Source organism: Myxocyprinus asiaticus, chromosome 10 (genome assembly GCF_019703515.2).
Source record: "Myxocyprinus asiaticus isolate MX2 ecotype Aquarium Trade chromosome 10, UBuf_Myxa_2, whole genome shotgun sequence".
Taxonomy (NCBI): domain Eukaryota; kingdom Metazoa; phylum Chordata; class Actinopteri; order Cypriniformes; family Catostomidae; genus Myxocyprinus; species Myxocyprinus asiaticus.
The window spans coordinates 29,164,021-29,188,996 of NC_059353.1; the positions used below are offsets into that span (position 1 = coordinate 29,164,021).

At 40.2% G+C, this 24,976-nt stretch overlaps 1 protein-coding gene across 3 annotated transcripts in view; it reads right to left on the reverse strand.

The window, feature by feature from the left end:
* The window catches only part of LOC127447116 (tyrosine-protein phosphatase non-receptor type 4-like), a 79,869-nt gene that overhangs the window by 33,895 nt on the left and 20,998 nt on the right, over positions 1–24,976 (reverse strand). For 2 of the 3 annotated variants that reach the window (XM_051708706.1, XM_051708709.1), the window contains exons 2-6: positions 15,586–15,740; positions 5,700–5,807; positions 5,012–5,054; positions 4,805–4,883; positions 3,122–3,166 (exon numbers count right to left, since the gene is read on the reverse strand). In XM_051708706.1, coding sequence (XP_051564666.1) covers positions 3,122–3,166; positions 4,805–4,883; positions 5,012–5,054; positions 5,700–5,807; positions 15,586–15,723 — 413 coding nt within the window. In that variant the 5' untranslated portion in view covers positions 15,724–15,740. Of the gene's footprint in view, positions 1–3,121; positions 3,167–4,804; positions 4,884–5,011; positions 5,055–5,699; positions 5,808–15,585; positions 15,741–16,675; positions 16,781–24,976 lie in introns of all 3 variants that reach the window. The other variant, XM_051708707.1, reaches the window with a different exon arrangement.

The following is a 24,976-nucleotide window of genomic DNA, read 5'->3' on the forward strand; positions in this document are numbered from 1 at the left end:
CCCTTTGGGGTAGTTTTTGTTTGTTTATGTTATTTTGATTAATAAAGCCCATTATTCGCCATCCTGCATTTGGGTCCTAGCTCCTAGCGATCTTGACAGAACGAACTGACCAGTACTGGACCCAGCGGAGGCGTAATGGCCATTTTCTTAACTCCCACTCTAGTTCAGCAGGAACTGTCCTCCCATGACTCGGCCTTTGACCACAATTCAGGGAGTTGGCGTCAGGGCAACTGCCCTTATAGTATTTATGCTGAGGTGCTCTTTGATGTGGCTCAGGGCTTGGGTTATGGTGAGGCCACCCTGATATATCAGAATCAGAATTAACTTTATTGCAAAGTATGCTTACACATACAAGGAATTTGTCTTAGTGACAGAAGCTTCCAGTGCACAAACAATACAGCAACAAGACAGTGATAATTATAAAAAATAGAATACAAATAAAAAGTGAATAGAACATATAAGTATATATAGAAATCCACAATAAGACAAATATATATTACATACAATATAGAAATACAAATCTGTTATATACAGATGCAAGGGAATGTATGGTAGAAGAGGTATGGTATGTTGGATAAATCTAAATAGACTAAGCTGTGTATTGCACATAATTATTGCTCAATGGGGCAGTTTTAACTGTTAATGAGATGGACAGCCTAAGGGAAAAAACTGTTCCTGTGCCTGACGGTTCTGGTGCTCAGTGCTCTGTAGCGCCATCCAGAAGGCAACAGTACAAAAAGGTAGTGGGCTGGGTGAGTAGGGTCCAGAGTGATTTTTTCCAGCCCTTTTCCTCACTCTGGAATTGTACAGTTCTTGAAGGGAAGGCAGGGGGCAACCAATAATCCTCTCAGCAATATCTCTTCCTGTCTGTACTGGATGAGCCATTGGATTGTGAGTTATGGGGAGACCTGGAGGCTTGGTCCTTCAGGGAGGTGGTAGACAACATTGTGAGATCATGAAGGAAAGGTTCCTACTTGGACTGTGGGAACCCAACTTCGATGTCCCCACCTCCCAGCCCTCGCCAGCTCCTCAACCTTCGTCCGCTGCTGACCGCCAGGAAGAGGTTGAGCCCACTGCTGACCGCCAGGAGGTGGCGGCCGTTCCCGTGGCAGAGCTTCCAACCATCCGGAGGAGGAGAAGGGCACCTGCTCCCCAGTCGCTGCCAGCGCTTCTGGCCACAGAGGCCGTTCCCCTGCTGTTGCCAGCTTCCTCAGCCATGGAGGACATTCCTCTGCCGCTGCCAGCTCTTTCGGCCATGCAGGCTGTTTTCCAGCCGCTGCAAGCACTTCTATCTGTGGAGGTCAATATGCCGGACAAGCTTACCATCTCTCACCTGGCTACCGGCCTCCTCTGTGTCTGGTCAGCGGTAGTGCCTGAACTTTCCCCTGCGGCTGTTGCTGACCCTGATCTCTCCCCTGCGGCTGTCGCTGACCCTGAACTCTCCCCTGTGGCTGTCGCTGACCCTGAACTCTCCCCTGCGGCCACTGCTGACCCTGAACTCTTCCCTGTAGCGGTTCCTGACCTCTCTCCAGCGGCCATTACCCAGCCTTTATTTTATTTATGAATATTTCATGTCATGACTGTTTGATAGTTTATGGTGCTGCTTGAATGAACAGTTTGATACATTCAGATGAAATGTGTTTGGTGTATGTTATGTGTTTGTGATGAGGAGGAGGGCGTGGCCCGGCAGTGATGGAGCACGGCCGTCGCTGAATCAGCTGATCTGCAGGAGAGCGAGATAAGGGGCGGCTGGAGATGCCGGTTCGAGAGAGACGCACGCAGCTGCATTGCATGTGTGTCTGTTTATGTTTGTTTAAGTTCATTGTTTAAGTTCATTTATGCATTAAAAGTTTATGTTGATTGTGAAGCCGGTTCCCGCCTCCTCCTTGCCCATCCTTTATGTGTTACAGTGGTGCCGAAACCCGGGAGGGAGGAGGGATGCGTTGTCGAGCAGCCGCGGCCATCTGCCTGGGGACAGAGGGATCGCCACCGGGAGCCGGAGGAAACGCGGCCATCTGCCGAGAAGGGGAGGAGTGGTTCCGTCCGCCAGGGGCCTGAGGACTCGCTGCTGTCCGCCGGGGGATGAGCAAGCTGGTGCCCGCCAGAGGGCGGTGAAGCAGTTGAGGACCGGGCGACAGTGCATTCGGGAGCTGGCGAGAGAGTGAGCAAGCTCTCTCTCTCACCCTTTCCCTCTCCCTCCCCTCGTCTCTCCCCCCAGGTTTACAGGAGGCGGGGTGGGTCACCGACTGACAGAACAGCCGGAAGGGCAGCGTCCCCCCCCAGAGATGTGGGGGGGGGTTGGCAGTTAGTCAGACCGGTGGCAGACCGGAGTGTGACAAAGAAGAGGGCGTGGCCGGGCTGTGATGGAGCACGGCTAGTGCTGAACCAGCGGGAGAGCGAGATAAGGGGTGGCTGGAGGCGCCGGTTTGAGAGAGAGAGATGCACGTGTCTGCGCTGCATGTTTGTTTATGTTGGTTTTAAGTTTACCATTAAACTTTGTTTACTGTTCAGCCGGTTCCCGCCTCCTCCTTGCCCGTCCTTTATGTGTTACAGTGTTAACCCTGAAATGTAGTTTTATAATGTTGTGTGGAGTTTGTTAATTTTCTTCTAAATGTGATTCAAAAATAACTGTATTGGAAGAGCTGCATGATGTTAGCCAATCACAACAGTAAGACTTCAGTGTAAATGCCCAAAGGGCCAGACAACTTAAAACTGAGCGTTTCAGACAGAGGGCCAGAGACGGGGAGGAAAAAGATTATATATGACTAAATTATAACTGTTTGATGCACACAAAAATGTATAACATTATAAGTGGACCTCAGGGAAGATTATAAAAAAGAAAAAAAATATGTCATGACCACTTTAACGTTTACGGATTGCCCCCATTCACTTCCATTGTAAGTACCTAACTGGAACCCAGATAATTTTTTTTTTTATTTTTTTTTTAATAGAAGGGACGAGTCTAAATTATTTTTTATTTTTATGCCACAGATGCTGTCGACTGAGTTTAACTTGTATTGAACCCAGAACATTCCTTTAATAATTAGTTTTAAATGCTGTTTTGAAGCTGGACTTGGGATGACATTTACATTTAAAAACAGTCACATGTCATCCAGCTCACCTTCCACTGAGTATGTCCTGCTTAATCTGCAAAAAATACTGGTACCTACATACAGATGAAAAACAACAGAAGAAATCATCATAAAATCATCCTATAAAGCAGTGGTTCCCAAACTTTTACAGTGGCGTACCCCTCCAAACATTCAACATCTATTCGCGCACCCCCTAACGCATAGATAACATTCACACGAGGTATTTTTAAAATATGTATATTTAATACAATTATCTTTGTAAAACAACTCCCTTATATTAAACATGTTACGTATATTTGTACGTGTTTTGTAAGATATATTAATCATATACAAATTGAATAAATGGCTTACTGATTAAGATGGGTATGCTAGATAGGATATAACTGTATAACTTAAACTCCCCCCCATCATGTCGCTGTACGCAAGAATAGCGTTCGGTTCTGTGCCTGGAATTGCGCATCATTGCGGGTACGGCATTGCCGGCCAACTTCTAGCATTGCGGGTAAGTATGTGTAATTGTGCGGTCAGCTCAAGGTGCTTTTTTTTATGTCACATTTGACACTGTTAACAAGGTTAAACTCATCTGCTGAAAAAACATCATGCAACAATGTAAAAACAGGTCTCTAATGTGCGAGCAAATGTAAGTGAAAATTGTCTAACTGCAAAAGATTGGGTTATTTCATTGCATATTTATCTGACCTTTATGACACAACAATTTAGGTGTTTCTACACTAGAGGGCACACAAAATTATTTTTGCTAGTGAGAAATACATAAACTGAGTTTGAATGTTATTTTAGACTTTGATGAAATTAATTGAACGGCAAATCTCAGAATTTTATTTGCGTACCCCCATTGTCACCTCACATACCCCCAGGGGTATGCGTACCCCGCTTTGGGAAACACTGCTCTAGAGCCACTGGGTTAACAATACCCAATTGTACTGGTCAAGAAGACCTGTTTAAATAAGGAAATGCTTTACCATATACTGTACTGCAGTGCGGTTTAGATTCAGAAGAAAATTACATGTACATTTTCACTTTTTTCATTTAGCAGATGCTTTTATCCAAAAAAAACAAAGAAATTAGAGGAATACAAGCAGAGGCAATTAATCCAAGAGAGAAAACAATATAAGTAATGCAACATATTAAATATCTATACGTATCAGAATACTACAATGCTTAGAAGAGTCTAACTAATGACCCTATAACAACAATTGAAAGTGTCATTTTGCATTTTTATGTAACTATAAACGTCGGACTGCAAACTGAGATCAAAATTAAAGCAAGTAAAGTAACAAATGGTTATGAGGTGTCTTTAGCATGTATAATTTGATTCAAATGTTATGATTCAGGCAAAAGAGATCCAACATCATTGTTATCACTATGATTCACTATGAATCATTATCACTAATTCAGATGACCCACAATGTTTACACTACAGGAAATCAACCTACAAAATGGCTTAGTATGGTTGACTGCATTTAAAACTGGGAAAGGAGAATTAATTTAAACATAACAAAAATTACACACTTCAGCTTTAAAAGTGTCTCTGCATTATAAACTTGGATATGATTACGTATTTCACAAAATAACTGTAAAAAAGAATTTTTAAAAAATGTATCGCACATCACATTTAACAAATCATTTTTAAAGTCTTCATAGATTGGATAAAACATATTATTTTACTGCAAATCTGAAATACACGCACTTACCGGGTGTATTCTTCCTGAAGTTTGTTGGGGTCACTCACAAAAAATTTAACCCGGAAATTCAGATGATGCGGGGAGCCCCCTAGAATTTCATTAACCACAACACGTGTGTGAGTACAAAAGATGTGCAAATACAAAGGAGGGGAAAGAATAATCAATATCTTATGCTAAACAACAGCACAGTTTAATGGCTTGTATAAGCTGACTTACTTTTTAATTGCTTCCTTATGGGTTTATTTGGATCCAGCCACCTCTATGAAATATTGATGAGATGGAGAGACGAAAAGCAAGAGAAATTGAGATAGAGAGAGGGGAAGAAAAACCCTTACTAACATGGCAACAGTCCAACACAACCTAATGCCACTCAATAATTCAATAGGCTTGTGTCTTCTAATGTGGGGAGGCAGGGATGTACTTATCTGCCTTTACAACACAGAGAGACAAACAGTTTGTGTTCATTGAGTAAAAACCTCTTTAACTTTGATCCAGTTTCATCTGAATCAATATAACAACACGGTCATTTAGGCCAAAGATCAATCGATTGGTAGATATCTACCAGTACATGATACAGGTATAACTTGAATTCTGATGTTAATTTAATGATGTTTAAGATTAAGAAAACATACAAATCTGCTCTTTTCAAAGGAATAGTTACTTGTGTCCATTTACTCACCCTCACATCCTTCCAAACCCATATGACTTTCTTTCAAGGAATAAAAGGAGAATACCTCTAAACCTAAACTGTCCTGTGTCCTAAATTCCTAAATATGAAACTATTTCAGGAATTCTGCCCATTTACAGACATAAACTTCAAATGCTCTGAGCAAAACCCCCATAAATCCCTGAGGACAGATCAGCTCGGCTCCGGCCCATCTTTGAGTTTGACCTTTCAACTCACCGGGCAATCAGAGGAATCGTCGGCCAGGTGCAACCCAAAATAGTCTCTCTCAGTCAGCTCCAGATGCTTAAAGACAGCATCCAGGAGGATCTGTCCTTGATCGTGCTTCTACAGAGGAAACACACAAACACACAGAAAGAAAGGAGAAACATGTAAGTATAAATAAAATAGGCATTTAGGTGAGTCTCACTAAGAACATGTCCAGGTCATTTCAACCTAAAGACAAAAGTAAAAAAGAAATTATATTTTGCTCAAAGAAAATGAAGACAATTTGTAGGACCATTGACATTTGTGGCACTGTGACATTGTTTATGACAATTAAGCACATTACTCCCCATTTACAATTACTAAAATGTGCCTGAATGTTTTACTTGCGAGTTTGTTTGTAAATCTCATTATTCACCATGCACGATGCAACAAGTTTTCAGTGACGAGCTCTGAGTGACCAAAGCGTAGCAATTTGGTAGCAGTAAACACATATGTGCGAGAATTTCTGAATAAGGGTCACCAACTAGACATGACCGAATGAAGGATATCAGCTGCAAAGTATCGCCATATCTCCAGAAAAGCCCAGGCCTTTGGCAGCTAGACATAACAGGCTGGTTTTATTGGATGTCAGATCTGTAACAGCATCCTGACAGCAGAGCTGAGGCATTAGCAGAGTATTCATTTCCCCTCATAAACTGCCCCGGGGACACAAAGACAGCATATTCTGTAAACATGCCCCTGAGAAACGCAGACTGACAGTTCAAACCACGTACACTCTGTGTTGCTCAATAAACAAAATATGGCAACATTCACATCAGTGGAACGAATGACAGGCCAGCTGGGTGGGAGCAAAAACAGTCTAACGCTTCTGCAGATCTGCAAAGCATAAACTCATCATGTGAGGACTCATGTCACACATGAACTCTAGACAAACACAGGAATATGAAGCACTAATAGAATTGACATGTTGACTTGGAAAATGAAAAAAGTAATTGCATTAAAAAAAAATAGATAAAATTCAAACAGTTATGACAAAATGTAATATTCAAAGTAATAGCAATAATACTACTAATAACAATAATTTTATAAAAAATGGTTTTATTATTATCATTATTATTATTTACATTATTATTACATTTAAGCAATATCACAAAAATAAGTGTACTGAATATCAGCATTGTGATTTAGCCGTAGCAACATTGTGCCACAGGTAATCATATTTTTTTCATTAATGTTTTCATTTATACTGTGAAGCTCTGTTGTGCAGCATTTTATTTGACCCAAAAATAAAATAAAAATTCTGTTGAAAACTAATTATTATATTTTATATGATTAAAGCTTTATGTATTCATTTGATTAAACACTGCTTTGATGATAACATTTAATTAAAACATAAAACATGGAACTCAGAAAAATAAAGTCCTAATAAAGTTTTAATAAAGTCCTTTTCTGTGTGATTTAAATTTCATTCTTTTTATTTTTAATAAAGTTTTAATTTTGCATTAATTTTGTTCACACTGTCGTAATCAGTTTGATTGTATTTTTAGATTTTTGTTTTTATCATTTTACTTTTTAATTTCTGGAAGCAATTAAACTCCATACTTGGTTAAATTTAATGATGCAGTAGAACTATAGCAGGCATTCAGTTCTTGTAAAAACAAAAATTGAAAACAAAATACACTGTGGGAAATTTTAGGCACATCCAAAAAAAATGGTTTTGGAACCTACTAAAACTTTTTTGGGATGTAGATAGGAGCAAAGATCCGGACCTCTGTGTTTCCTTCCCAAATCTCTTTGTGTAGTTGCTTTATTGAGACTAAGATTTTTACACTAATTAAAGCATCTGAGAGAGGACTGTGGTTGCCCTCGTGGCTGTTTGAGTATGTGTTTTCAACAGATGTCTGAGCTAACAGTCATAACTGGAAGTGGAATCTGCCTGTGGTATTTCTAATTAAAGTGTAAGAGGGAGTTAAAGGAGAGGAGAGGAGATTGCCTGTGCAGACATGCGGCAGCTTGTCCAGAGACTGGAGGTCTGCAGGAAGCCTGTGAGTGTTTTAAAGACAGCAACCAGAGAAACAGGCATTATACACAATCAAGTCATGGATGAACACACCAAGATATGTTAACGGAAGAGTAGCACAGACTGTACAGTGGCCCCAGAAAATATTCAAACACTATAAAAGTCACACTAAAATCAGTCTGATTCTTTTTACTTTCTTAACACATTCCTGGTCTTCAGTGCACATTTTCCCAAAAGACAAAAAATGATCTTGAAATCTTTCATCAAATGTACTAGCTTTCTCCGCCATGAAAACTACTTTCTTCTTTGTCTGATGTCACCAAGACTGCTGAAGGGGTTAGTTCACCCCAAAATAAATGAAAAATTTAATTTACTCACCCTCATTCCATTCATACATTAAAAGCGAATGGTGACTGAGGATGTCAGCCTCTAGCATTCTGTCTAACATTGCCTTTTGTGTTCCACAGAAGTGAGTAATTGACAATATACACCGATCAGCCTCAACATTAAAACCACCTGCCTAATATTGTGTAGGCCCCACTCGTGCCGCCAAAACAGTGCCAACCCGCATCTCAGAATAGCATTCTGAGATACTATACTTCTCACCACTATTGTACAGAGCGGTTATCTGAGTTACCATAGACTTTGTCAGTTTGAACCAGTCTGGCCATTCTCTGCTGACCTCTCTCATCAACAAGGCATTTCCATCCACAGAACTGCCGCTCACTGGATGTTTTTTGTTTTTGGCACCATTCGGAGTAAATTCTGGAGACTGTTGTGTGTGAAAATCCCAGAAGATCAGCAGTTACAGAAATACTCAAACCAGCCCATCTGGCACCAAAAATCATCCATGCGATTATCTAATCAGCCAATCGTGTGGCAGCAGTGCAGTGCATACAATTATTCAGGTACGGGTCAGGAGCTTCAGTTAATGTTGACATCAACCATCAGAATGGGGAAAAAATTTGATCTCAGTGATTTGGACCATGGCATGATTGTTGGTGCCATATGGGCTGGTATGAGTATTTCTGTAACTGCTGATCTCCTGGGACTTTCACACACAACAGTCTTTAGAATTTATTCCGAATGGTGCCCAAAACAAAACACATCCAGTGAGCGGCAGTTCTGTGGGCAGAAATGCCTTGTTGATGAAAGAGGTCAACAGAGAATGGCCAGACTGGTTCGAACTGACAAAGTCTACGGTAACTTGGATAACCACTCTGTACAATTGTGGGGAGAAGAACAGCATCTCAGAATGCCATTCTGAGATGCTGGTTGGCGCTTTTTTGGCAGCACGACATCAACAACCTCTGCAACACAAATAACAGCCTTCCTGTTTTCAACACCTTGCTCCCTCCTGATTATTTGCCTCTGGTCTTTCTTCCCTTCTTCCATTAGACCTTGTGCTTCCGTTCATCTGTGCCCTTTACTCATCAAGGGTCCACTGTGCTGCCAGACTATCTAGGTCACCGAGAGGTTTGGCACAGCAATGTACAAGGCCAGAGAGCGAGTGAATAAATTTGATCAATGGGGCTGTTACATGAGGACTGGCTTTCCTGGAAATGTTGGTTACAAATCAAAGAGCACCATGATGGACAAACTCTAAGGAAGTATGGCTTGATTCATTTAACAGATTAGCGGTTCAAGAGAGTCATGTTGGATCATTGCAATGTCATTGGTTTATCTCTCCCTTTAATTCATATATGGAAATAGTTCCTCATACACAGGAAATTCCATTGGGTAATATAATTGATGGGAAAGGTCATGATAATGACAGAGATTACAAGTTGGGAAAACCTTATTGAGTAACAAGTATGATTCTTGTATGATCTCATTTATTTGCAACAGCCTATCTGAGTAAACATCAATTCAATGTTGGCAGTAGGGAGGGTTCATGATGGTCGACTAGAGATTAGAGAGTTAGACTAGTTTATCCAAATTTTCTCTTGCTCTTTAAAATCAACCCCTTTAAACCACCACCGCTATAGCCATACATATTCAGACAGATGTCTTGGTCTTTTGCATGGCATCTCACACTGTTTACTATCCCCTGTGGCATGACCGGAAGCATGTTGCATCAGCACCGTGGAAGACCTGGGGTTCGAATCCCGCACTGAATCTTGGGATGTGCACAAGTAGGGAGGGCACTGTGGATGCGTGTAAATCATTCACTTGTTGCTGTGTGTTGTGTTGAAGAGACGATAATAAAATCTGCTTCTAACTTTACAGAGATAGTGACGACACAGTGTTTCTTGTCTCCATGTAAACCTCCATTCATATGTAAAGTTGAAGTCAGAAGTTTACATACACCTTAGCCAAATACATTTAAACTCAGTTTTTCACAACTCCTGACATTTAATCATAGAAAACATTCCCTGTCTTTGGTCAGTTAGGATCACTACTTTATTTTAGGAATGTGAAATGTCAGAATAATAGTAGAGAGGGTTACTTATTTCAGCTTTTATTTCTTTCATCACATTCCCAGTGGATCAGAAGTTTTCATACACTTTGTATTTAATAGCATTGCCTTTAAATGGTTTAACTTGGGTCAAACATTTTGGGTAGCCTTCCAAAAGCTTCTCACAACATGTTGCTGGAATTTTGGCCCATTCCTCCAGAAAGAACTGGTGTAACTGAGTCAGGTTTGTAGTCCTCCTTGTTCGCACAAGCTTTTTCAGTTCTGCCCACAAATTTTCTATCAGATTGAGGTCAGGACTTTGTGATGGCCACTCCAATACCTTGACTTTGTTGTCCTTAAGCCATATTGCCACAACTCTGGAGGTATGCTTGGGGTAACTGTGCATTTGGAAGACCCATTTGCAAATGAGCTTTAACTTCCTGGCTGATGTCTTGAGATGTTGCTTCAATATATACACATAATTTTCCTTCCTCGTGATGCATCTATTTTGTGAAGTGCACCAGTCCCTCCTGCAGCAAAGCACCCCCACAATATGATGCTGCCACCCCCATGCTTCACAGTTGGGATGGTGATCTTCGGCTTGCAAGCCTCACCCTTTTTCCTCCAAACATAACGATGGTCATTATGGCCAAACAGTTCAATTTTTGTTTCATCAGACCAAAGTACATTTCTCTAAAAAGTAAGATCTTTGTCCCCATATGCACTTGCAAACTGTTGTCTGGCTTTTTTATGGAGAGTTTGAGCAGTGGCTTCTTCCTTGCTGAGCAGCCTTTCAAGTTATTTCGATACAGGACTCGTTTTACTGTGGATATAGATACTTGTCAACCTTTTTCCAGTATCTTTACAAGGTCTTTTGCTGTTGTTCTGGGACTGATTTGCACTTTTGGCACCAAACTACGTTCATCTCTAGGAGACAGAATGAGTCTCCTTCCTGAGCGGTTTGATGGCTGCGTGGTCCCATGGTGTTTATACTTGCATACTATTGTTTGTACAGATGAATGTGGTACCTTCAAGCATTTGGAAATTGCTCCCAAGTATGGACCAGACTTGAGGAGGTCCACAATTTCTTTTTTTTTTCTGAGGTCTTGGCTGATTTATTTTGATTTTCCCATGATGTCAAGCAAAGAGGCACTGAGTTTGAAGGTAGGCCTTAAAATACATCCACAGGTACAGCTCCAATTCAGTACACCTCCTATCAGAAGCTAATTGCCTAAAAGCTTGACATCATTTTCTGGAATATTCCAAGCCGCTTAAAGGCACCGTTAACATAGTGTATATAAACTTCTGACCCAATGGAATTGTCATATAGTCAATTAAAAGTGAAACAATCTGTCAGTAAACAATTGTTGGAAAAATTACTTGTGTCTTGCACAAAGTAGATAAGTAGTCCTAAATGACTTGTCAAAACTATAGTTTGCTAATATAAAATCTGTGGAGTGGTTAAAAAATGAGTTTTATTGACTTCAACTTAAGTGTATGTAAACTTATGACTTCAACAATACCTGCATAGCGTCCGATGATGCCTTTATTTATTTATTTCCAAAAGCAATGTTTCATAAGCCATGCTGAATGCGAGATCTACATGTCTGTTTACTATGCACCGCTAAGAAAGGGAGAATGCTCTCTGACAAGAACGAAGAGAATAATGCATTTATTATTTTGTCAATATGATAAAAGATGCCGTTTTGGTGCAAAGTTGAAGCAGCATTTTACCAGCAGCTTTCTGCTCTCTGCTGGTTGTGTAAAGTTTGTGGAGGCATGTCAGATGGTGCAGAGTACTATCAGCGTCAGCACCTGATTTCATTCATACTGCCTGAGCAACAGTGGGTGATGAAACGATGGCAAAATGCGATAAATGGTAAAACTATACGCGCTCTGAACTAATGTGTTTATGAAAATAGTAATTAATGATAATATAACGACATATATTTCCAGCCTGTAATAAAAAGCAGCATAATATAGTATTTTTGTATAGCTAAAATAGCTGGAAGTGGCTTATACCGGAAGTGGTCCACATTCAAGGTTGTAATGGCAGCGCCCTAGTTACATTGAAAAATAAGGTGGATAGCACTAGCAATACTTGTAATATTTTGCTTTTTATCGAATTATACTCCACTGATATTCGGTTCTTGTTGGAGTCATGAAAACCAACAGACGAGGATCTGCTTTAATGGTGGAAAGAAACTGTGAAGAAGTATGAGAAACTCAGAAGCTTATCAGACCAGTACGCATGTTTGTACGTTAAATCTCTTAACACAGGCAGATAGCATTGTATAAAAATCAAAATCTGAAAAACTTTTTTTTTTTCTGAAATATAAATGTGAAAATTAAAATGTCATGGCCTTTATGTAGACCCAGAGTTTATTAATGTGCATTACCCTAATGCAGTCAGCATTGGTTTCCATGTTTCTAAGCTCCGGGTGAGTGTAAATCTTTTTTGCTTTCAAGGTTTTTTTTTTTTCCACCTAAAGAAAAGCATAGTTTGTAGAAGTTACCTTATATTGAAACCATTCTTGGTAACGTCTGCGAATAAAACATTTCACATACATGCCATACTTGTTATTTTTAACTTGCATTTTAATTAACAAGTAATCGTTTACTCGTTTTTTGTGGGTTAGAGCACTCGACTGCAAAATTACTCAAAAATTCCCATCCCTAGTTGAAACCAGGATGTAACTGTGTATCAAAGACAAGCGCAATTCGGAGGTTGCATTTTTTTTTCTCTGACATTACATTTTTTCTCCACTAATGGTTAGGTTAAAGTTTGGGGGGTAAAGTTTATAAATTAAGCATTCTTCTTCACTGTATTACAGCCTGTACAGCTTAAAACAACTCACTTCACAACTTGTATTGTCACCCTTCAGTGGATATTTCACCTGGAAAATGGAGATCACACGTGCCCATACGCCCAACATCAGTTACCGCTTTGTTTCACATTTCGGTAAGCACAGACCGATTTTAGTGAAAGAAAGGTCAACCTACTATTGCCGATTTCACTGTGAGATAAGTCTGTAAGAAACGTGTCCAATCAGGGTCAGGTGAACAGAAACCAGCCTAATTATTATTAACAATTGTTTTATAGTTTGTCAAGAGAATGAGAGAATTATGCAGTCAACCCACCAACTGGTTGATTTTGAAAATATGTAGTTTTGCACCTAGTTGGCACTAGCACTGACTTCATGTCAGGACATAGATGGACATGTTCTCCGTAAGGACCCTTTTACACAACACTTCTCTCTCAACCATCAGGACAAGGATGAACAAAAATATGTTTTGCAATCAGATCAGCAAATGAAAGAGCTGTGGATTTGTGCTTTTGCTTGTCACGTGTGGGAGTGATGAGTTTCCCCTAGGATTTTTTTTCAGCAGCAGTGCTGCTGTGCACGCATCCACGAGCCTGCAAGGCCAACCCATATTTACACACGTCGGTGGAGTAATAGCTTAAAATGACCTTAGAATCATTATAGATGGGTTATTCATGTTCGCCTTGTCATGTGTGTGTTTATTATTTACTGGGAGCCTTTGACACTTGAAGCACTCAGAAAATCACTTGAACTATTTTTATTAAACATAAACACCAACAGAAAATATAAACCTATTTAACAGAACATACATGCCACCACAGGGCTCCAGACTAACATATGAGAGCATTGGAGTTCTACAGATGGTGGCACCAGCACCTGATTTGGTAGCAACAATGGTAAATAACTTCAACAAAACTATGGCATTTTGTTGTGAAATGAAAGAAACTATACATTTAGAAACTATAAAAACAAAATATATTTTTTTTTAAACTTACATAATTGTAACAAATTATTTAACAGGACTATATAAATTATATACAAATATTTAGTATAATACATTGCACATCTACCAAAATACCACTGTTAACACAGTAAGTGTTACTATAGTAAATACAAGGTACAATTTTGTTAGGGTGGTGTGGATTGTACAGCCTTATAATTTATGTTTTGGTCAGTGTTGTGTATAATGGTGTGCCGTTAAACATGGTTTTAAACTCATTAAATCACCAAGGCAAGAGACACTAAAGGTTTTCATAGGGTTTTTTCCACAGCCAAATTCAAATGAGTTTCACGTCTCGCGCCACGTTTCTCAAAGCGCTGTTTATATTGATTTGTACTGCTTGGGTGAGACTGCTCTGTTCATTGAGCTGATAATTTCACTGATAATTGATCTAGGTAGTGGCTAGTGCTGTTACATTCCGTTTTTCTCATAAGAAACAGAAAACACACATAAACAACAAGAGTTGGCAAACTCTGTAGTCGCACCGGTGTGACAGCTAAAATCTCACCGGCAGGAAAAATTATTGCAAGATGCGACCATTTTGTCGCAGTCTGGAGCCCTATATTTCTACTACCTTTGCCAACGAAGTTATCAAAGTAAAACAATTTCCGTTAGAAGAGGTATCATGTCAGGTCTCCTGCTTCTCTGTTGTGTATGTGTATGGACTCGTGAACAGCCTTTGATGGGCTGCTATATGATGACGTCATTCTGAATACATGTGTTTATATGGTGGGGTCCCATTCGCTTCATACAGGTGTCCCATTTGACTGAACGCAGTATAAGCACACAACTGACTGGTGCTGGCAAGTGTTATGTTGTGTCATGGATATTAATGAACCATGGGAAATGTCAATAGATAATAGTGGTGCTCATAATTCAGCAGCGGCGCAGCTCCGCTCCTGAATGCATATACGGGAAACACTGTCCTGTCCTGGCAGGTCTATATCACAGGTGCAAGTTTGTAAACAAATCTCTGGAACCCTGAGGGACACCTTTCACCCTGATGGAATGTAAGGCATCCATCTCTTCTATAAGCACAACTTACATATTGTCAACTAGCTAGAACAGGAGCACTACGTAGATGATCTGGCCAAAATTAATACAAAAAAATAAAGTTTAAAAAAACTCAGTCGGCAATCACAAACAAACAAATGTCTATGGCTTGCATGATTTTTTGTTTCATATGAAAAAAAATGCTTAGACATTGTAAAAACTTGCATTAATAAGAGTTCATTTACGATTTGAACAAACCCCAAACCCTTAAAATTTCAGTGGAACTCATCCTGCAATGTTTGTGCTACAGACATATTGTTTCTGCTTGTTGAGGAGAGATGTGCTATCACCTTCCTAAAATGAATTACACTGAAGGAGGGAATTGAGCCATATCTAGGGACTGGAATAACAGACTTGGGGGTGGGCTCTTTGACTTCAGCCCATAAGCAGCCCCCTAGCAACCACTCAGAACACCCTAGCAAACATGTAGCTATGTCTAAGCAACCACCCACAACACTCCAGCATCATGACAATGACTTTAGCACATGCAAATTTTTCTTTAGAAAATGTCAAATTAAGTTACACTGTATAATACTTCAAAGATTATTAGTTAAATTAAAAGTATTTTAAATTACTTTGTTACTTTTTAAAGGCATACTTACATTGATTTTAAAAGGCTGGACAGTGTTGTCCAAAAGAAGAATGTTGCAGACCACCTCGGTGCGCTGCCTGTCGCGTGCCAGCTCCGTCGCCCGGACATTGTAGGATCTGCCTGCAGGCAACCGGAAGCGTGCGGTCATTACGGTCCAACCTGAGTCTGTAACACAAGGATATTTTCTTAAGGATGCAAAGATTTACAGCACTGGCACCCTTGTAAAACTTCATAAGAAATTTAGTTTTTATCAAAATCATTTTTCTTCCAGTGAGGAACCTTTTTATAATGATAATAATAATAATAATAATAATTAAACACTGCAACTCAACGTTAACAAAGAGAACACAAAATACAATATGCATACTGCATTCAACCTGCTTAAATGTTTCTATAGCTTCCACATACATTGTAGTATGTTCACATAAAGGAATAAGCCAGGAATCAACAGCTTGTCTTCAAATTCAGATTTCAGGTTTGAGTCAGTTTTTCTGAGTATAACTTTAGGATTGTCTGATTTAGGCTTGTAATTAATGACAAAATATTTATAATAATATGTATTACGTATTTTTTTATTGTATTTTTTTGGGGGGGGGGGGGGGTCCCCTTTTCTCCCTAATTTTGGAATGCCCAATTCCCAATGTCCTCGTGGTTGCGTAGTGATTCGCCTCAATCTGGGTGGTGGAGGACGAATCCCAGTTGCCTCCGCGTCTAAGACCGCCAACCCGCGCATCTTATCACGTGGCTTGTTGAGCGCGTTGCCACGGAGACATAGCGCGTGTGAAGGCTTCACGCCATCCACTGCAGCATCCACGCTCAACTCACCATGTGCCCCGCCGAGAAAGAACCACATTATGGTGACCACAAGGAGGTTACCCCATGTGACTCTACCCTCCCTAGCAACTGGGCCAATTTGGTTGCTTAGGAAGCCTGGCTGGTGTCACTCAGCACACCCTGAGATTCGAACTAGCGAACTCCAGGGGTGGTAGCCAGTGTATTTTACCACTGAGCTACCCAGGCCCCAAATAATGATTAATTTTACGTTTTAATGAAGCACAATTCGTTTTGCAAATGTGCACACACACAACAAATCTACCCACATCAAAGCATAATCCAGATGTCTTTGAGAATCAGTGCAGCTTAGTGATGGGAAGTCCGAATTCTTTTCTGTGAACCGGTTCTTTCGGACAGTTTGTTTAAATGAACTGGTCCAAAAAAAAAAAAAACAATTCACCAGTTATTTTACATCATCACGTAATGATATCACTGTACATAATGCTTATAACACGCTCAGAAACATTCAATAAAGCCATGTGTAAGAGCATAATGCTGATTATTACATTTTATTCAATTAAGTTATTATAATAATAAGAGTGTTTATTTTCATCAGTGTTTCATTCAATGATCATGCACCTTGGATAAGTTTCCTACATTAAAGTCACCATTTTTACAGAAACCATGATCCAGCTCATAAAAACTTAAAATATAATCTGCATGCAAAATATTCAATAGTAAAATTAATTTACATCTCTCAACTGAAACAATTCGCCCCCTCATTCAAGTCCTCGGTTCACGCATGCTCATCAGCAACTCATTCATCAGTTCTCAGTATGTCAGAAAGAGGCGATTCTCAGTTGACTTGAGAACTGTTGTGACCTGAACAACACACAATCCAGTCATAAAAATATTTCCAGAATGTTTTATTTGTCATACTTTCTGCTGTTCAGCAAAATACACCAGAAACATACCCCCCGCCCCTTAATCACACGGCACACGCATGCAAAGTATCAGCAGCTCATCAGTTCTCAGTATGTCACCTCTGAAAGAGGCGTTTCTCGGCTCAGTGTACTGTTCACTTGAGAACTGCTGCAAGCGACTGTTGTTGACTCGAGAATGGTTGCGCCCGGAGTGTTCGGTCCGATTTGTGAACTAGTTGGAGCGGTTTTTTGCAAAGAAGCGTTAGGAAAAGCAGATATCACCAGTTCTAGGATCATATTAATTCCGGTTATCAGCTCATTTAGAGTCGGGGTGTCAGGCATGTCTGAGAGACTGGTTAAGATAGAGTAACTTGTGGATAAGTGTTGACTCGAGACCCGAACGGTTTCAAAAGATTCAGTCTGATTTGGTGAACTGGTTCAATTCATCACTGAATAGAACCGGTTCAAAAGAACGATCCGTTCACAAACTAGACATCACTTGTGCAGCTGGGTCTCCTCGCTCAGTAGATAGAAAGAGTGATTTGGGATATGTTTCAGGTTCGTATGTTTCAGGTCATAAAATCAATTTAATGCCAGTGGGCCGTACCTCTAATTCATTCTAAAAATTAGATCTACCTTACTCAAGACAAACTGGATATTTTTATATACAGCCTACATTTTGCCTAAATACAGCCATTTCCTTAGGGGTTCTGCTGTTTTTTTGTAATTACATTTTTTTTTAATTAAATCATACAATAACAATGAAATGCAATATATATATATATATATATATATATATATATATATATATATATATATATATATATATATATATATATACACACACACACACATACCCACACACACACACACACACACACACATACATACATACATATATATATATATGTATATATCCCCAACCCCGCCCCCCAAAAAACAACCCTGTGGTCAAACATAAGTAAATATATAGAAATAAAAAACAAACAGACACACATATATACACATATATATGTATATATAAAAAATAAAAAAATTATATATATATATATATATATATATATATATATATATATATATATATATATATATATATATATATACACATAAACAAACATACATACACATATACATACAAACATACACACACATAATAATCATACTAACTATATTACACTACTCTCTCCACACCCCACCCAAGAGCCCTCCAAAAACTCCAAATACCTGCCCCATATCCATATAAACATATCCAAGCCACCCCGTCTTCCCGATGACACCTCCTCACAAGCTGCCACCCTCCCCACCTCCGTGCACCACTCCGGATATGGGGGCGCACCAGCTGACCTCCAACCCCTCAAAATAACCTGCCTGGCGATCATCACACAGGTCAGAACCCAGTTCTCTATATGGCCATCTCCCACATCGTTGACCGCCCCATCGCCCAGAACACAAAGTCTGGGGCAAAACAAAACCCGAGTGCCCACCACGTCGCACACAAAATTCGGAATATTCGACCAGAATTTCTGGATCTCGACACACCACCAAAAAAACATGGGCCATGTCTCCATCCTCCGATTGGCATCTCCAGCAGGTGGGTGTGTCTTTAAGACCAAGCCTACATGGTCTAAAGGGGGTCCAATAAGATCTATGCAAAATTTTGAATTGTATAAGACGCACCCTTGCATCTCTAGATGCAGACTTAACGTTTTTAAGAATCTTAGCCCACACTCCTTCCTCCAATGCCAAGTTGAAATCTTTCTCTCATACTCTCGAGAGAAGTTAAGGCTCCGTCCCCCAGACTCTGAATTAACAGGAAGTAGTACACTGATGCCTCATGACCTTTTCCAAAAACCGCAATCACCTATCCCAAAGCATCTGCCTCTTTGGGGGGGGGGGTGCTACTTCCAAAAACAGTACAAAGCAGGTGGCGCAGTTGTAAATACCTATAAAACTGAGGTCTGGGGATCCCAAAATGTTGGACCAAGTTTTCAACCGATCTCAACACTCCACTTTCATATAGGTCACCGAGTGTAGCAACCCCCCTCACAGTCCACTCTGGCCAGCAGAAAGGGGACTTGCCAATACACAATCTTGGGTTCTGCCATATGCTCAAGGCAACATTTAAATAAGTGTCCAATTTAAACAATCTGGACACTTTAGTCCATACCGAGTGTAAATGCGAAATAATGGGGTGTAACTTAACTTTTCCGATTAGTTTGATAGAGATGCTTTGTAATGGCGAAATAGGGGCAAGAACTGCCTGTTCAATAACAAACCAGGGAGGGGCTCTCTCAGGTGGAAGTGACCAATGAGCCAAATGTCTGAGACTGAATGCATAGTAATAAAACAAATTCTTGGGTAGGCCTACCCCACCTTTGTCTATTGGCCTATGTAACATATTAAAATGCAATCTGGGACGTTTACCATTCCAAATGAAGGACTTCGCTATGCTATCAAACTGCTTGAAATAAGAGAGGGGGACATATACAGGGAGAGATTGTAGCAGGTAGTTAAATTTTGGGATACAATTCATTTTAATAACATTAACCTTACCAATCTTCAATAAATGTAATGAAGCCCACCTGCCCACATCGCTCGAAAAACTTTTTATTAAAGGGTCAAAATTAACACTAACTAAATCAGACAAATTTGCTGGGAATATAATCCCCAAATAATTAATGTGTAGGTTTTACTGGTTGTTTAAATCAGTGTTACTATCAGAAATAATTAATAATTATTTCTTTAGTTATTAAATAATATTTAAATTAAATAATAGAATCTAACTCATTAAAGCCTCATACGTGGCACCAGTAAATGTAGTGCGCTACGTTCAGGAGCGGGTTTGGTTATTAGCAATAATTAATAATTATCAAAGATAATTATCAATTATTAAAATCAATGGAACATTGATTTGAATCAATGTTAGCTCTTTTAATCCTTCAAATTCAACAATCATCAAAGATAACTATCAATTATCAAAATCAATAGAATATTAATAAGGATTAATATCGCCGTGGCACCACCCTGGGATCAGGGACTAATAACCAGACAGTATAACAGTCTCAATATATGATTGTTCTCTTAAGAAAATCGACATTCAAAAGGAAACAATGAAGGCTTGAATCCAAGCACTGACATCCCTTGCCAGCATTTGACACAGGTGTATGCAAAACAAACCAAAACACTTCTCTTTGAAATATAACAAAGTTTATTTATGCAGTAATATCAATTAATAATCAATACAATGTAGTCAATAAACTTCCGACATACAACTACAAACTAAACAGTGACATGATTAGATATGGTAAAAAAAATAAGCCTATAACACATGAGAGGAAGGTGTGTGTGTGTGTGTGTGTGAGAATCTGTGAATGGCTGTGTTTAAGGAGTGACGTGCACAAAATGGTGGACGTGACTCTCGTGGAGAGTACGTCACGCGAGATTTCCGGCCAGAGAATATGGCCACGAATGTGGGCGGAGAGAAGCCGGTTAATGGCGTCTGCTCATTTACCGTGTGTCTCCACTTGTACGATAACTTAGGGACAAAGCTGAGCTTTATCACGAAGTTATCTACTAGTCAAAAGTGTGTGCGAGAACGTTTGTGAGGGGTTGCGTGCGTGCGTGCGTGGTTAGTACGAGAGAGGGTTTCGCGATCGTGGGAGAGAAAGCAGCTGTTAGTTTTTCACTCAGAGACGCAGTGAACGGCTCGTAAACCGTCCCGCGATCTTTGGTTCTTTAATGGATTAACTCAGTGTGCCGGCCTCACCCGCGATGGCGGAAATACACAACAGTTCAATGAGGTTGGACTACAACACAGCAGATCTCATTCGTGATAACAGTACATTACAGTAATACCTGTATTACTAGTATTATTAGCAACAATGAGCGGATTCGGCGGTCCGTAAACTGTACAAGCAATAACCTTGATACACAAGAATAACACACTATAATATTCTATCTCTGCCCAGACGTAAACCTCTTACTTGAATCGTATGAGGACGCAGATAGAATGTGTGTTCATCCGTCCTTTAACTCCGACTCGGTTCCTCGAGGCTCGGGTGATGAAGGGAGGCCGTTTCCTCGCTCTGTCAGCGGGCGGTACGGCTGCTGATTCTCGGCGGGCTGGTGGAGAAATCAGCGACGTTGACTTGATTGAAGAGGGAAGAGAAATCTTTTTCTCTCCACTTCTGCAGGCAAACGGATGAAGATGCGGATTGCTCGGCGGTCTCCTTCGGATCCGTTAGAGTGTTCGGTGGAACACAGAGTAATCTCAACTCGTCCAGCAAGATGGAGATTATATGGCCACAGTTTCAAGTCGGATGTTACTTCCTTGTGCCACAAGGCTACACCTGAGAGCAGCGATGAGCTGCATCTACACACGGCGAACAATGTTGCTGGAAGCAATGCCCGGATGGATCTCAGAGGTATTTTTACTCCCGATGACATCATGGTTGAGGGGCATTCTGTCGTGTGCCTCATCCAATAGGAGTTGAGAGTTTGATCCTTTAGTGAGCAAGGCTTCATGGGATTTGTAGTCTGTTTTGGACTCCATTTGTTTGATTTTGGCGTGGTTTTTATCAGTAAGATTTATGATTTTGTGTGTGGGCCTCAGCCAGGTTTTACAACCTTTTACGATGTTTGGCCTGCCTTTGTCTTCTATCTTAATACATAAGACCCAACAATGCCCTGTTTGGGCCACTGGAAGGTGACCGGCTGGAAAGCCAATTGACCAATTGACTTTGTTTCCTGAGAATTTGGAAAAAGGAATTAATAACTCTGTGGAGGCAAGGCATAGATCTAGTAGGTTCAGAGACAAATAATAAAATATCATCTGCGTAAAGCAGAAGCTTATGTGCCACACCTCCCGCAACCACCCCTGGAAAATCATCCTCCTTTCTTATCGCGGCTGCTAATGGTTCCAGGGCAAGACAGAACAATAATGGGGAAAGTGGGCAACCCTGCCGAGTGCCCCTATCCAGAGTAAAATAATCTGAATTTGTTTGTACCGCTGCTACAGGGTGTTTATAAAGTAACTTAATTCAACCAATAAATGTACACCCGAACCCATACATTTCCAAAATCATAAAAAAGACGATCCCATTCTACCATATCAAACACCTTTTCGGCATCAAGTGAGATGGCAGCGACCGGAGACTGATCATTCACTACTGACCACATGATATTGATGAGACGCCTGATGTTATCAGAAGAGCTGTGGCCCCGAATAAACCCCACCTGATCTATATGTATAAGAGATGTCATAACCTTACTTAATCAGTTAGCCAAAATTTTTGACAATTTTTTTACATCTAGTTGGATCAGGGAGATTGGACGGTAACTTTTACACTTGCTTGGATGTTTGTCCTTTTTAAGAATCAGACTGATCCGGGCTTGTGTCATGGTTGGAGGAAGCTTTCCATCCTTTAATGATTCAGTATAAACTTCTAACAAAAGTGGAGCCAGTTCTGTAGCATAGGATGTAAAAAATTATGCGGCAAAACCATCTGGCCCCGGAGCCTTGCCAGTAGGTAGGGACTTAATTACCTTGTCAAGCTCCTCCAAGGTTATCTCAGAATCAAGAGAGTTTTTTTGCTCAGTCTTCAGTTTAGGAAGATCTAATGGTTCCACAAAGTTTCTAATATCTCCATCAGTAGATGAAGACATGGAACTATAAAGATCAAGGTAGAACTCTTTAAAGGCATTATTAATATCAATGGCTGAGATAAAAATTTCACCACCAGCAGATTTCACTGAGGGAATGATAGAAAGAAACTCTCTCTGCTTTATATATCTAGCCAAAAGATTCCCTGCTTTGTCCCCCGACTCAAAGTATGACTGTCTTGCCCTGAATAACCAAAACTCCACTTTCTGAGACAAAATAGTATTATATCTATACTTCAATCTGTTCAATTCTCTGAGGCCATCAGATGACATACAGCGCTTCAGCTCTGCACTTTTAATATTTCCTTCCAACTCCACGAGTTCTCGTGCTTTGGATTTTTTGATAAATGAGGCATGCTGTATGATCCGACCCCTAAGAACCGCCTTAAGTGCCTCCCAAGCCACGTCCACAGGGAATACCGAGGACCAGTTGTTGCTGTAGGGGGCTTACACACTTTTGCTTCACTATGATCAAGGACTGATTCCATCAAAAGATCAAAGTCTCCTCCCAAAATTATATCATGAGAGGTGCCAGCGGCTTGCAACATCCCTTCAAGATCTATAAAAAAGCCCTGATCATCAGCGTTAGGTGCGTAAATATTAGCCAAAATCAGACTTTGCCCCTAAATTTTCTGCTAAAACAATAATGACTCTTCCTAATTTATCATTAAACTGTTTAAGACATTTGAATTGTAAATGTTTATTTACCAATATAATGACTCCCTTGCTCTTACTTGAGCCAACACTAAAGAAAACATGTCCACCCCATATCTTCCTAATTTTTTCAGCTTCCTGCGGGGAAAGATGCGTTTCTTGAAGAAACACTATATTATATTTCTTACGTTTAAGAAAAGAAATAACCTTCCTTCTTTTTATGGGGTGCCCCAACCCATTCACATTCCATGTGGAGAGAGATAGTACACTCATATTAACATTTGACATTTTGATATAATAGAACAAATAAATTGTGTGCCAAAAACAAAATTATGAAGACCACATTTCAACATTAATGCAACAATAAAACCCTGAACTTCCCCCTGAACAAAACACGACCACGCACGACAGCGCCAACCGGCGTCAATCCCTTTAAACTCAAAGAGTCCGTGTACGCCTACGAGAGCCCCCGCGACAACTTTGCCATTGGATTGCTCAATTTTGCCTCACAAATTTGTAAGACAAAATTACATAACATCCAATATTTTGTAAAACAAACCCCAGCCAATAGGCAGAATAAACACAAAGAACATGTAGACTCATTCACAGAACTGTCTCGAAGGTGTGTTCCTTCACAAAATATAAAGCCGATATAAAGACGTTCATTTTCCTCGGACAGACAAACGAATCTTCAGTGAGCCAGCTGATTACATAATTGTTCCAATGTCCCACGAATATACGCCACAAATCATACTCCAGCCAACAGGAGGCATAATCACAAGGAACTGACAGATTCATCCATAACTGTCCCGAAGTAATGTTATTTAACAAAACAAGCTCCAACCGCTAGGCGGAACCAGCACAAAAGGAAACAAAACACGCATCACAGTTCCTCGGATGGTCAAGCGTCAATTCACTCGGAGGCCGCATTAAAGTATATCCCATGATTTACACAGTCCGCCAACTTTATAAAAGACATCCTTTGTGTGGGCATGTAGATATTTTGCGGTCATCCGTAGTGTCTATTCTCAATCTGCCCAGGAACTTCATTGTAAAAGTGATCTTCCGTCAATGCAAACGTTTCTTTAAGGAAAAGTGTTATTACACAAAAAAAAAACTCCAGCCGCTCAGCGGAGCCAACGCAAAAACAAACAAAAATGGCGCCCAGCTTCCTCCGAAAGCCAGAGTATGTACAGTGAGTCAATCCACTCACAAGGAAAACACCCAATGGTTACTCACCCATTGTTTCAATAAAAGACACTGCCTGATTGGGACATGTAAATACTTTGCTGCCGTCCTTGGTGTTTATTCTCACTCAGAGCAAAAGTGATCTTCCGCTGATGTAAGAGTTTCTTGCATTCCTTAAACCGATTGCGTTTCTCTCGTCGA